Genomic DNA, 14,541 nt, shown 5'->3' with positions numbered 1-14,541 from the left:
TGCCATCTTTTATTTGCACTGTTATGCCATACATCCATGAATTTAACTCCCAGTTTAATGCTAATTGCTTTGGTTCAGCTAATGGCTTGTATTGGCAGCAGTCATTTGCTGCTGCAAGATTTTATCGATCAAGATTAAGTTTGCTTCTGTTTTGTCAGTAAAGTACCGTTGACTATCAAGATAAGGCCAACTTGATAATTTTGTTTCTGTTTGATATAATATCATCGTAAGGCCATCTCAAATTCTCCATTTTTGTTCTGCAGATGCTTGTAACATCAAGTAATTTAGAGCAGACAACGATTCAATAAAGAATTATCAAAAAGAAATTATGTAATCTAAGGTACTTGAACCATATATAAGAAAAAATTTCTTATAATTTTACGATCTGTTTTTACTCTCCAGGTTTACATTACATTTTCTGTGTTTTTGACAGCTTTACTCCCAGGTTCTTAACGCGGGTCATAATAAATATTAATTAATAAAATAATTGAACAAAAGCATAACGTCAGGATGGCCGAGTGGTCTAAGGCGCCAGACTCAAGTTCTGGTCTCCGAGAGAGGGCGTGGGTTCAAATCCCACTTCTGACATTTTTCTACTTCCATATTATTATTAAGTAGTGAGAAATTGTATGAGCTCCGTGATCAGTGCCGTAGTGTATTTAAACTTTGTCAACATAACTCACCGATCCAGGATTTATCCTGTGCTGAGTCTTATGTCTACTGATATAATTAATCATATACTCGGTAAAAACTAACTAAGACTTGTTTTTTTTTTAAAAAAAAAATATTTTTATTTTTAAACAAATTTAAAATATTACGAATTAATCCGAGTTGATGTATCTAATTTTTTAATTTTTTTTATAATGTGGTGATGAGGTTTAATATATACTTTCAAAAAAAAAAAGTTATTAACTTCTTAATCATCATATTAGCATGTGTTTGACTTGAAAGTATAGTTATTTTTAAAAAAATTACAACTTTTTTAAAGCACAAATCACACCTTATAAAAATAAAAATTATATACTTTTTATTTGAATTCTTTCAAAAAAAAAATCATCACACCTTCAAGCCCAAACAACTTAAGAAAGCAGAAATGCAGTTAGTGTTATGATGCGATTTTACCAACTCTTGTTAAAGGCCCGATTCATTAATAATTACATGGAAGCAACCTTGATCGCTACTACACCTTTGCTGATCACTGAAATTGTTTTCCTCCAGATCCTCAGTTGCCGTGCATGCCACTATCATCATGTTTTCCATCTAACATAACATGCTTGCTCTCTTTTCAGTCATCGATGCCTGATCTTATGTTCTTTTTCTTCAACTTTTATCGAATTATTAAGGCGATTGCAGGAAATGAAGTTTCATTTACAGTGATCGAGATGAACATCTTGAAGCCTTTTTTCGTAACCATTTTAATCAGAGAAGATTATAAGAGATTGTAATTAGGTCCCGACCAACTACCTGGTCTGGCCTGAAAACACCAACGATAAACCTCTCCCCCTGCTAATTTGTTCACCTCTGTGACTCTGGACATGTTACTATTATTAAATGGGGCCAAGCCTTCAAGGCTGTCTCCTTCATATGCAATCTTGTTACATCGAAACTTGATTGGATTGCAGATTTGAAATACAAATTGGCCGCTTTGCATTGAATAATATTTCTTTCTTACCTATTTCCCTTTGAGCGAAAATTACATTCTCAAACTGCAAATACACAATGAAGTATCTGACGAACTCAACGATTTTTACCTACAAGACGAATGTATTTACAGAACGAGTTGTCAATTGCGAATAAGTTTATGGCACAGATATGATAAGCTCAGGCTACCGCTCTTCTGAGTTGAACTTGTTCCAAGCCTCCTGAAAATAAACCAGCAATAAAATGATAAGAATATGGATATTAGCACGAATCTCCATGGCCAGACTTTGCTGCCTCAGCCTGGTGGCAGAACAAAACCATGGTTTGGATGGAATACATACTGTATCTTTGACTCGTGAAAAATAGAAAAGCTATTGACAGGTTTTTAAGCACTACAGGATACTGAACACTGATGACCATTTAGTGAGAGAGTTGACTGCAGCCTCAACAGATGGAGATGAGTGAAGCAGAGTAATTCTAACCTAATGAGAAGAGTCTAGGCATAGATCTAGAGGTCTTTCTGTGAAGGCTTTTCCATAGGTGTACCAAAGGCTATTTTCCAACAATAAAATACAAGAGATGTTGTCTTAAAAATGATTTTGTGATCTTGTCAAGCATATTTTCTAGTTTCAATAATCACTGAAGTTATTGGAAGTTACGTGCAAAACAGTACCTTCAAAAGATCAAAGACCTTCTCACATATGTACTTCTGCTGAATACTTGCACCCCTTTGTTGTAATTTGTCAGGATGAACACAAAGCGTGGCTTTCCTGTAAGCTTTCTTTACAGCTGCTGAAGTTATTACTTCGGTCAATGGAATTGGCTGCCAGCCACTGTCAGACCCAAGGATCTGCCACCAAAAAATAGTTCAAGTAACATTGTACAGGCCAGATTGAATGAAAACTGAAGAAAGGAGGCCAGAAATCTAAACATCTAGAAAACCTAAAAAAAGAAATGAAGTGAACTAGCTGGTGGAGAGTATTAAACAAGAGAAACTCAACCCAGACACCTTAACAACACAACAGAGATACACCTTCAGGTAGTAATTTGGCTATATAAAATATTCATTCAAGTTTTATCTTTATATATTATCCAAAAAAGGGTATAGCAGCAAAAACTTCAATTAATTACATTTTATAAGCATTAAAGGAAACCAGAAGACTTCATCATTCCTAAAATCATGCAAGGAGAAGACAACATACGTATTGTAAAGTTGACAGCAATGCACGCAAGTTTCCTTCTCTCCCGCTGCACCATCTCTTGACATCAGCATCCAGAGTTTCTGCTAATCTCTGCAAGAAAAATTAGATTGGAATTATATGTGAGATATGCAGAGCATGTTCAAAAGTTCAAATAATTCTTCGTGAAAAATCATTACATTTCTCTCGGTTTGTTCTCTCTGAGCAAGAAGATCCCGCATATTTTTCTCTGCTAGAGCTTTTGCCTGCCATAAAGCCAAAACATTACAGACGACCTCCTTCAATGTAAGCAATTGATTGCTATTTACTCTGTAGGAAGAAAATGCAGGAAGATAATCATACCGCTCGTTCAGCTGTTCTCCTATGCCTTTCTAACCTTGCTTTACACCTTTGAGGTGACTCACCTTCCACCCCTTCAGATCTCTCCATATAGTAGGAACCTTTTTTTACAGGGATACATGGTTCAGAAGCAATAAAGGATAAAACAAATATGTGCAAAGTGTGTAAGAAGTTTTGTATAAAATTCCAGTTTAAACAGTGTACATACCATTATATACTGAGGGTGAAGAATTAGGTGCCATTCCACCATTCCTCGAAAAAGCAGAGAATTTATCTGAAACAGATCTTTCTATTCGTTCTCTTGCCTCAAAAGCAGTCCTTTCAGACATTACTTTTCCAAAAGCTCGCTCGCGTGCCTCTGCAGCAGCTCTCTCTACTGCAGCACGTTCCCTGAGCCTGGCCTCTAAAGATCTGTTATCAGTTAATGACTTCTCCCTGGCCTCTGCACAGGCCTTCTCTAGCCTTTCACGGGCCTCAGTTATTGCTCTTTCCACGGCAGCCCGTTCTGCCCTATCACGAGCTTCGAAATGTACCCTGTCACGAGCTTCAAGCGCTGCTCTGTCAACAGCCATTCTGTCCTTTTCTCTTTCTTTTTCCCTCTCCCTTTCTTCTTCTAGCTTTCTAAGCCGTTCCATTTCCAGCTCCTTTTCTCTTCTCATCCTCTCAACTTCTTTTTCCTCTGATGAAAGGGTCTTATTGAGATTCTTCACTTTTCTTTCACTTGTATTAAGCTGCTGAGTTGATCCCAGGGTACTTCCTTTTGCTTCTAAATTAGCAGGCTGGGCAGCTTCTATTTTCCTTCCAGTCTCAACCGATTTTTTCACTGCTCCAGTTGACATGAAATTGTCCTTTCTGTCTTCATGATTCATAGCAACTGCCTGGGGGATATTCTTTCTTCTGTCGCTCCTATCCTGTGCAAATTCCTTCCCTTGATTTGTGATATCAGATTCTACTTGGGAGGCTTTCTTAGATTTCTCTATGCTCTTTCGTCCAGTGCCATTTCCAGCTTCCCCTGCTTTCCTCATTCTTTCATCACCATAAACTGACACAGGATCATCTTCCACTACATTATTTTCATGTTCTAAGTTGCTTTGAGCCAAACCAGACACTTTTGTTTTTCCATCAGCCTGTGTGCTCACTGTTTCAACTGCTTCTTCCTTGTCACTGATTTTCAGCCCTAGAAGTACCTTGCCAATTTCTTCATGAGCAATCTCCTCAGCCACTTCTTGTTTTCCATTCTTCCCCTCATGTTTGCCAGCTAATCTAGCTGATCCAAGGTTCCTATTGACATCCGTCTTACATGCCTGCTTCACTACACTGCAGTTCTCACCCATCTCATTTAGTATCCCTGGTTTATCATTCTCAGAGTCATCCTTCAGCTTCACCTCAGTGTTTTCCAAGTTGCAGGTCTCTTGGGATGCATCCCCCATTTCTTCTGACGTGCATGTTCCTAGTTCACTTACTTCTCCCTCTGGAGTCTCTCTTAACTTGCCACTTTCATCTTGCTCATCTGTCTCTTCTAGTTGCTTTTCAGTTGTTTCCTGTTTTAGAGCGTCTCCAATCCCTTCATTTTCAAAAACCTCTCTACATTTCTTCTCATTTCCTTCTTTCTCATTAGCCTCTCTCTGTTTTTTCTTATTTTCATGCTCAATAGCTTCTTTTAATCTTTTCTCATTCTCTTCTCTTTGACAAGCTTCTTCTAATCTTTTCTCTTTCTCTCCTCTTTGATGAGCTTCTCTCAGCCTCCCCTCATTCGCTCGTATTCTCCTCTCATTCTCTTCCCTCTCAAGAGCTTTGTTTAATCTCTTCTCATTTTCTTCTCTTTCACGAATCCTTCTTTGTCTCATCTCATTCTCCTCTCTATCAGCAGCCTCTCTTAGTCTCCTCTCATAATCTTCCTTCTCATGAATCTCTTTCAGTCTCCTCGCATTCTCCTCCTTCACCAAAGCCTCTTTCAATCTCCACTCATTTTCCTCCTGCTCAAGATCTGCTCTTAATCTCTTCTCCTCTTCTTGTGTTTCATAAGCCTCTCTCTTCTTCTTCTCAGTTTCTTCCCTCACAGGAGCCTCCTTTATCCTCTTCTCCTTTTCTTTCTGCTCCAATGCCTTCTTCAGCCTTCTCTCATTTTCCAATTGTTCAAGAGCTGCTTTAAGCTTCTTTTCATTTTCTTCCTTCTCAAAAGTGCTCCTTTGTCTCCTTTCACCACCTTCCTTTTTACGAATGAATTTCTCATTCTCCACACTTCTAACAGCCTCTTTCAGCAAAGGCTCTTTCTCCTTGTACTCTGCAGTCTGCTTAGCTTCATGTTTACTTTGTGCTCGTGGAACTTCTCCCATGAGCTCATGATTTTGTGACCCATCAGCTCTAGTTTGTCTCTTATCAGTTTCAAAAGACTGCTTGTCCATTCTAAGTTTCTCCTCATCCTCCACTCTAAGAATCTCTTGAGCTACTTGAACCTTCTTCTCAAGCCCCTTCTCTCTGTGTGCCACTTTAGCAGCTTCTGATCTCCCATTGCTTCCCCCCAGGTCACGAGATGGTTTTGATACTTTAGTGTTCTTGGCATATTCCTCCAGTTCATGATCTGCTGTAACTGCTTGTACTTTCTTGCCATTTTCTAGCTGCTGCTGCGATGCTTCCATGGCTACCTTTTTCACCTTCTGCCCTTGTTCATGGATATTTGTGTTCTGCAGAAAAATGTTTTCATTATTTGACAAGTCAACGACTTTCCTGGGTACATTTGTTCTCACCAGTTCAAAAAATTGAGTAGCTTCTTTCCATTCACTAGCTTCATCAATTTTATCAGATCCTTGAGATGACAAGGATTCCCTTCCATGCTTCTCATCAGAAGACTTTTTTGCTGCATTTTGATACCTTTTCCCTTCTAAAGAATCTGGAATTTTAACCTTTTGCCTGTCATCCATTCCATTCTCTTCACTTTCACAAGTGCCTTGCACCCCTTCATATTTTGTACTACCAGACACATCAACAATCTTAACCACCCTACCTTCTCTATCCTTTTTGTCATTTTTTGAAGCCGATTTTGTATGGTTTTGAAAACCACCCCTCTTCCTGTCCATCAATTCTTTTGCACTTTTCAGCTTGACTTGAGCTTTCTCCATAGCTTCTTTTATCGCAGCGGCAGAGGCAGCAGCAGAGGAACTTGCATCTACCTCAACATCAAAGTAAGGTGGAGAACTATCACCAGCACTTCCTGAGGAAGCAGCGCTGTGACAGTTTGGAGTTGATTTACAAGAATCCCTCTTGTTGACATCTAATGCAGGCGGTGGTCTAGAAGGTGGTGGCAACTGAGAGGGGTGAGTTTTAAGACTGACGTGAGAAATAGTTACAAACGTCTCATTAGGAAGAGAGTCATTTCGGAAAAATTCCTTACGAGGTCTAACTTCATTTCCAAAAACTAGATCATCAGCGCTACCATTAGCTGGATGTGACATAGTCTTCCTAAGCTTCTTTGCCCCCAACATTTCCCCAGTAAAATCAATATTGAGATGGCCATCATCACTCACCTGCAGAGGTGGGTGCTCGTCATCTGACTTTGGCAAAGACATGGTTTTATCAACCATAAAAGCATATCCAGGAACATCAAGTGGCTGAGTCACATATGTAATTCCATTTGGCATATCTTTGTTGCTGCTTTGAGTAGCTTTATGATATGACACGTTAAATTCCATGCACCCATCAATGGACTCGTGAGAGTCACCATTCGACAAGCATTGGTTCTTTGTATAATTATCTGAGTCTTCAGATAGATATTCAGGGTCTTCTGGTGTCCTATGAATGAGTAAACAGAAAAATCAAATTCTACTATCAGATTTTATCTTGCTGGGGGATATAACAAATAAGATGCCATCGCTTTTTACTCGATGGAAACAAACATACAGAACCCACAAAACAATTCAAGAAATCAAATAAAATAAACAGCCAACAACCACATCAGCTTGCAACCAAAGCATCAAGATTTTCATGACTAACTAATCATTTTCAAAATAAACACTTTCCTAATTTTTCAAAGGGCACGGACTCCTTGAAGAAGCTTCTAGCTATGCTTGCATACACTAGAAGTAATGCTCAATTCCATGGAAAAAAAGAAACCTCGTATTTTTCAGAAAATAAAACAAATTTCTCCTCTGGGCATCTGATCATCCAGCCTTGAACTTCACAAAGCACCAACATATGCATGATCACAGCACGATCTATGATCACTGAAGCTAAAATTTCAAAATTAAACCTCATATAGTTTACCTCATGCTAACTTCCCATATACCGTAATCTCCAACGTTACACTTTAAATCGACGCGCGCGCGCGCACCCTATATATATATATATCAACTTAGGTTTGAAAAGGCTGAAAAATACTTGAAAAAAAGAATTTACACTAGGAATAAGACACCTAAAAACAAAGAAAAACATAAATAAAAAACAATGACAGCACACATTATTTTTACATTTTAGGTGAAAACAAAAACCCCCCATAAAAACTTAAAAAAACTAACTTTAAGAGCACAAAATAACCATACCAAGCTTCATCAGAGGAAAAGTCAAGGCCGTTAGATTGCTTCATCATCAACTCCTCGAAGGAAACAGCAAAGTCAGAGCCATTAAACCCACCAAAAACCTCATTATAATCAAGTCCAGAACAGCTTCTAACATCAAAGAAAACATCTTCAGCTGCTTCATTATCTACCAATGGGAGATCAAGCACTGGAATCGAAGAGGAAGCTCCACGTGGCGCGTGAAACCCACCGAATATCTCGCTGTAGTCTTCCACCCGAGGAGACAGGGTAGGGGCTACTCCAAAACGAGGAGGGCCACCAAATACGTCGTCGTAGACAGTTTTGCTGGGGTTCGTGAAGAGTTTCTTCGAGAACATGTTTGGGTGCTGAGAATGTGGGAGGTTTTCCATGAGAGTGAAAGGGAAGAGAGAGATTGGTTTAGGGTTTTTGAAGAGTGTTTATGGGGTTCTCTTTTTATTGTTTTTTTTTTTTTTTTTTTGGTTCTGTTGCAGTTTCTTGCTCTTCTCTCTGCATAGCATACTGTCAGAGCAGCAAAGCTGACAGAGGAAAGTGAAATCAAAATGAGAAAATAACGTCGAGAATAGAAAAGCTGGTTTTGAAATGACAAATTTGGACACCGAACATTATTCTGTAATAAAGTTTCTCATTTTGAAAAAGGAAGGAGAGGGTATTAGTATCTTCTGGCTCCTATCCTCATCATGCCTAGCTAGTTTAAGGCCTGAGCTGTGATTCTTTCTGTGATACGTGTTATAAGTTTATTAGATAGAATTTTAAATTATTAACATTAACCTTGACCTACGCCATCTTTCCTTTTCAAAAAATTATTTTTTAATTTTTTATATATTTTTCACTAAAACTTTTAATTACTATATATCTTTTATTTTTAATTTTTAATTTTTAATTTTTTAAAAAAATTTAATTTTTATATTAATTTTAGTTCATATTTTTATAATTATTATTTATTTTTTTATCATATTTTCATTCAAATTTTTTATTTATCAAATTTAATCCTTATTCTTTTTAATTATTACTTATTTTATTTGAAATAATTTATGAAATATTAATTATTTTAATTTTAATTTCTTTATCTTTTATTTTTTTATTTTTTAGATTTGATCTCTATTATTTTAATTATTATTTATTTTATTTTAGATAATTTATGAAATTATATTTTTTTTAATTTCATTCTCATTCAACTTTTTAATTTGTAAGATTTATTCCTTATTATTTTAATAAACTTGAAAAAAATAAAACATCAATAAGTTATTTTACAACTTATTTTTCATGATATAACCAAATACTAAAAAATATTTTTAATTTTATTTATCATTACACTATCAAACATTAAAAAACAATTCACTTTTCAAAAAAAATTATTTTCCAGCAAATAAATAGGCCATTAAATTTTAAAAAAAATATCATTTTAAATTAATTATCAAAATGTTGTATACACTTACTACATATTAATATCAGCTATTGAAATCATTAAATCTGGTAAGTTAAAGTTTTGGGTTAAATGGATTTAAATTAATGAAAGTTGATAAAAAAATATATTTTAATTAAAAAATAACTAAAATAATATTATTTTATATTTTAAAATAAATTAAATCAGATTTTAATAGATAATAACTAAGTTGTTAGTTGACTCCTTATATAATTCGATTCAAGTTTAACCATATTAATTCTTATATATTAATATAAATGTGTTCTAATCAATTTTCTGGGCCTGGCTTGATCAGTGACTGGGAATACAGCGAGGTTTTGGAGAAATTGTTTTTTCATAAATGTTTCACATATAATTTAAAGATTAATTTAATTTCACCGTGTAAAAATGAAGGGGGAGCGTGCTAAGTAATAAGACAAAAAGAAAAAAAGAAAAAAGAAAAAGAGCAGTGTATTTTATCGTCGCTACAAGGCAAGCAATGTCGAATCTGTGCCATATCCTGCAGAATCTGGTGTGTCTTTACTGGACATGGATTGCTACGACCAGTTTGCATGTTATATCCGTGTCTGATGGGATCACGGTATCGTTTGTACAGGTCAGTGAGTGTTCACTTGCTTGTAACTGCGGTCATTTTAGCTTTTTGTTACGCGTGAAAGTAAGGGTGAGAAAAAAAATTTAAAAATCAATTAAATTGATAAAATTTAAAAAATATAATTATAAAAAAATTAATTAAACTGATTAAATTTTTAAAAAATCAACCAATTTACTTAAATTTTGAATTTATAAGCTTGAAATTAAAAAAACTAAAAAAAACTAAATCAAATTAAAAAAAATCAAATCAAATTAAAAAAATTGAGCTAAACTAAAAACCTGACCTGGGCTAGTTTGAACTGGTTTTTATCCTAAAAATTAAACCGAATTGAAATGAATTTAACCAAAACCAAAAAAACCGTAAAAAAAAAAACCAAAATGAAAAAAATCAACCAAAACTGATATGAACCTGTTTTTGTCTTAAAAACTGAACAGAAATTGATTAATTTGAATTGATTTTGGTTTGATTTTATTTTATTTTTTTTAATTTTATTTTTTTATAAAAACTAAATCAAATTTAAAGATAAAAGTATTTTAAAAAAACTTCATTTACCACAACATTAGATTTTGATCTAATTATTATGTGTCAAGTGGCGTGAAATTTAATTGGAACATGCATGCATCCATGTATACGTGAATATATGTATGTATGTATAAAAAATTAATTAAACTGATTAAAATTTTTTAAAAATCAACCAATTTACTTAAATTTTGAATTTATAAGTTTGAAACTAAAAAAATTAAAAAAAACTGAATCAAATTAAAAAAAATCAAATCAAATCAAAAAAACTGAGCTAAACTAAAAAACTGACCCAGGTTAGTTTAAATCGATTTTCATTCTAAAAATTAAACCAAACTGAAAAGAATTTAATCAAAATAAAAAAATCAATCCAAATTGATAAAAATCTGTTTTTATTTTAAAAACTGAACAGAAACTGGTCAGTTTAAATCTGTTTCAGTTTAGTTTTGTTTTTTTTTTATTTTAGTTTCATTACTTTTTTTATAAAAAATAAATCGAATTTGAAGATAAAAGTATTTTAAAAAACCTTCATTTACCACAACATTAGATTTTGATCTAATTATTATGTGTCAAGTGGTGTGAAATTTAATTGGAACATGCATGCATCGTGCATACATCCATGTATACGTGAATACATTTATGTATGTATGTATGTATATGTACGTGAGATATACAAGATGGATGGTCGTAATCATTAAAGCGATGGAGAGTGAATAGAATCAAGAGAATGAGTGGTTGTTGAATGAAGAACATGCATGATTTTTCTTTGCAATCAATTATTATATTAGCCCTCCCTCCCTCCCTCCCTACCTTGAGATAAAAGTCTTATAATTAGCTTCAAAGTATTGAATCGCAATCCACATGCATATGATAGATCGTGTATTTTTCTGACATCGAGGGGCCATCTTGGAATTTTATTTTGTCTTGTTGATTCATAATTGAAATGATTAATTCATAAATACTTTTTTTATTTACTTTAATTGAAATCCGATATGAAAAGACAGGGACGAAAAAAATCCCATCACCAACATTTGCACTGCTCATCCCTTTTTTTATTTTATTTCATGAATGGTGTACAAATTTATATTTTTTAATTTAAAATGTATTTGATAGCGTAGTAATGATTATTTTTAAAATAAATTTTCGTGTTCAAATGCATGTCAATAATTTTTTATTATTTTTTAAAAATTATTTTTAACATCAGCACATCAAAACGATCCAAAATATATAAATCATATTAAATTTTAACAAAAACAAAAAAAATTAAAAATGTTTTGTAAACACAGGTTGAATCTCGTTCCCAAACAATTCCTTGGTTCTTAAATATTATTTTAAATAATTTAATTTTAATTAAAAAATAATTAATTTTGAATTTTTATGAAAGAACGGTGTTAGAAGAGGGGGACTAAAATAAAAAATAGATAGTTCTAATAAATATAGCCTTACATATTATTCTTGCTTTTTTTTTATTTTATTTGATCAATTTAATATGTTTTTTTATTTTTATTAACATCTAATTAAATAAATAATATTTTAATAAACAAAAATTAACAAACATGATCGAGTAAATATTTTAATTTATGAGATTAAATATCTTGATTTATATTTATTTTTTAATTTTTTAAGTTTTATTTTTAGATGTTATTAATGATCTTTTATTTATTTACTAGCGCACACGGTACTCAGTTTTATTTAATCACATATGTATATAAATTTTTTAAACTATAAAAATATATTAAAAAACATTTATAATTAATTTTTTTAAAAAAATAAAGATATTCAACGTGGGGTTTGCCGCGGGTGACATGACTAGTATTAAACAAAATGATGTCTCTCTCTCTCCATCTCTTTCTTGATGTTCAAAGGGTTTGATTATTTTGCTCAACAAACACACTATGAGGCTGTAAGGAGGAGCAAGAAAGATTAGGTGATGGCATTAAAAACTCAAGAAACTATAATAACGGGCTAGACAGTCCATGTCAACAACATGCACTGGCTATCAAAGCCATGCACGCCCTGCCATCTCTGAAGGTTTTGATGGCGACACTTGATTATACAGTTCTGGAAATCCCTGACTATCCCAGGTGGTGGCGAACTACGGTGGCCACAGCCGCCCACCCTCTTATTACCACACATACTGCTATGATTTGGACAAAAATTAGTACACGCCATGGCCAGGGCCCTGCCCTGAATAAAAACAAATATTTTGAGTTCAGGTCTTGGTCGACCCGCTATAATGGCGAACCAAAAAAATATACCCGAAACCTTCTTCTTGCATGTGCTTATGTTTTTCAGACAATAACTGCGGCACAAGTGCAAGGAGGATATATGCCATGGAGTTATCAATATCATGAAAGCTATTCATGATGTTACCTATAATCAAAATCTGGTTCCTAAATAACCAACTCTAAATGAAGATAGTGTTTTACATCATATGTTTTTTAATTGTTTATGAATATATTAAAATAATATGTATTTTTTAAAAATAATTATCTTTACTATCAACATATTAAAATGATAAAAAATAAAAAAAAAATTAATTTAAAACAAAAAAATATTAATTAAAAAAAAACACTGCAACACCACAATAACAAACTGTGTCTAAATCACTTGATAGATGGCCGGCAGAATTTACAAGCACCCACGATATTATCGGACAAGGTTTAACGGTGGAGGCTTTTGATCTTCTCGCTGGAGGTTTGATTATTAAGTCATGAAAATGGAAGATGGCTCTATTTATATTTATTATCATACTAGAGACGAAGATATCTTAAATTTAAACCTTGATATATAAACAACAAAAATTTCCTAGATTACATGTAGAAGTTATGATGCAAACATATTTGTGCTCAAGTATATTACAGCAAAATGTATTAACTAGTTAGTTGTGGACCGTGTTATTTTAATTACGAGCCTTTTTTTCATAAAATAATATTGTGCTCAAGTATTGCAAGTATATTTCAAAAAAATAAAAGATAAATTCATTACTTGATTTATAATTTTTTTTTAAATAATTATTTCCAAGTAAAAAAATAATTTTTTAAAAAACAACAATAACATGTTAAATTCCTAACTTGTTAAATATAAAATAATAAAATTGAAACTTCAAAACTATCTTAAAATTATGAGTTTAGAATAGTATGTATATCTTCTAATAATTCGTTAGATTATAGGTGAAGACGTGACATAATATGTTTTATTAGAGATTAATTATGACGGCTTAACAGTATAGTTACGATTGTTTTTAAAAGTGTTTTTTATTAAAAAAATATATTTAAATAATATTTTTTATTTTTAAAAATTATTTTTGATATTAACACATCCAACTAATCTAAAAATATAAAAAAATATTAATTTTAAGTAAAGAAAAAAATAAAAAAATTTAATTTTTTTTAAAATATTTTTAAAATATAAAAATAAATAGGATAAACATGAGCCATTGATAAAGAACATCAAAGTAACATAATGATAATCTCTTTATTTTTTATTCGAGATAAATAAAGTGTTACTCTTGATGGAGAATGTCAAGGTAAAATAATGATGATCTCTTTATTTTTTATTCTTGTTAAATAAAGTGTTTTTTTATTTAAAAATATATTAAAGTAATAATTTTTACCCATCAATATTTTAAACCGCGTTCCCTACAAGCTAATTAAGTGCTACACTGCTGCTATCATTAATCATTACTGATTAAGCATATAAGGTCCAAAAGGTACAGTTCCGGTCTAATTAAAAAAAGTCTCTAGTGGTAGTTAAGTCTAGTGGTAGTTAAGTGGTAAGATGAAGGAGTTTATTTTTTTTGTGATCCATAGTGTTTTACATCATATGTTTTTTAATTATTTATGAATATATTAAAATAATAAGTATTTTTTAAAAATAATTATCTTTACCATCAACATATTAAAATGATAAAAAATAAAAAAAAATAATTTAAAACAAAAAAAAAATAATTAAAAAAAAACACTGCAACACCACAATAACAAACTGTGTTTAAATCACTTGATAGATGGCCGGCAGAATTTACAAGCACCCACGATATTATCGGACAAGGTTTAACGGTGGAGGCTTTTGATCTTCTCGCTGGAGGTTTGATTATTAAGTCATGAAAATGGAAGATGGCTCTATTTATATTTATTATCATACTAGAGACGAAGATATCTTAAATTTAAACCTTGATATATAAACAACAAAAATTTCCTAGATTACATATTTATTATCATACTAGAGACGAAGATATCTTAAATTTAAACCTTGATATATCAACAACAAAAATTT

General features: G+C 32.5%; 1 protein-coding gene and 1 non-coding gene across 3 annotated transcripts; one reads left to right on the top strand and one right to left on the bottom strand.

Moving 5' to 3' along the window:
- The first annotated feature begins 504 nt into the window (after nucleotides 1-504).
- Nucleotides 505-588, top strand: TRNAL-CAA (transfer RNA leucine (anticodon CAA)). Its single transcript has one exon. It is a non-coding gene; the product is annotated as a tRNA-Leu (tRNA).
- A 1,035-nt stretch (nucleotides 589-1,623) lies between these two features.
- On the bottom strand, nucleotides 1,624-8,316 carry LOC105126608 (auxilin-like protein 1). 2 transcript variants are annotated; one of them, XM_011027526.1, is made up of 8 exons: nucleotides 7,715-8,316; nucleotides 5,927-6,968; nucleotides 3,388-5,863; nucleotides 3,183-3,280; nucleotides 3,020-3,085; nucleotides 2,844-2,933; nucleotides 2,315-2,491; nucleotides 1,624-1,862 (listed from the first exon to the last, which is right to left on the bottom strand). In XM_011027526.1, the coding sequence occupies exons 1-8, from the start codon at nucleotides 8,098-8,100 to the stop codon at nucleotides 1,827-1,829; spliced, it is 4,371 nt and encodes a 1,456-aa protein (XP_011025828.1). In that variant the 5' UTR covers nucleotides 8,101-8,316; the 3' UTR covers nucleotides 1,624-1,826. The 2 variants fall into 2 exon arrangements, with proteins under 2 accessions (XP_011025828.1, XP_011025827.1); XM_011027525.1 differs by having other exon boundaries at nucleotides 3,388-6,968; nucleotides 7,715-8,315.
- Nucleotides 8,317-14,541: the final 6,225 nt, after the last annotated feature.

The sequence above is a fragment of the Populus euphratica genome, unplaced genomic scaffold (assembly GCF_000495115.2).
Source record: "Populus euphratica unplaced genomic scaffold, PopEup_1.0 scaffold41.1, whole genome shotgun sequence".
In the NCBI taxonomy this organism is placed as follows: Eukaryota; Viridiplantae; Streptophyta; class Magnoliopsida; order Malpighiales; family Salicaceae; genus Populus; species Populus euphratica.
Note: the sequence above shows the minus strand (reverse complement) of the source record. Positions and strands in the feature narration are given on the sequence as shown.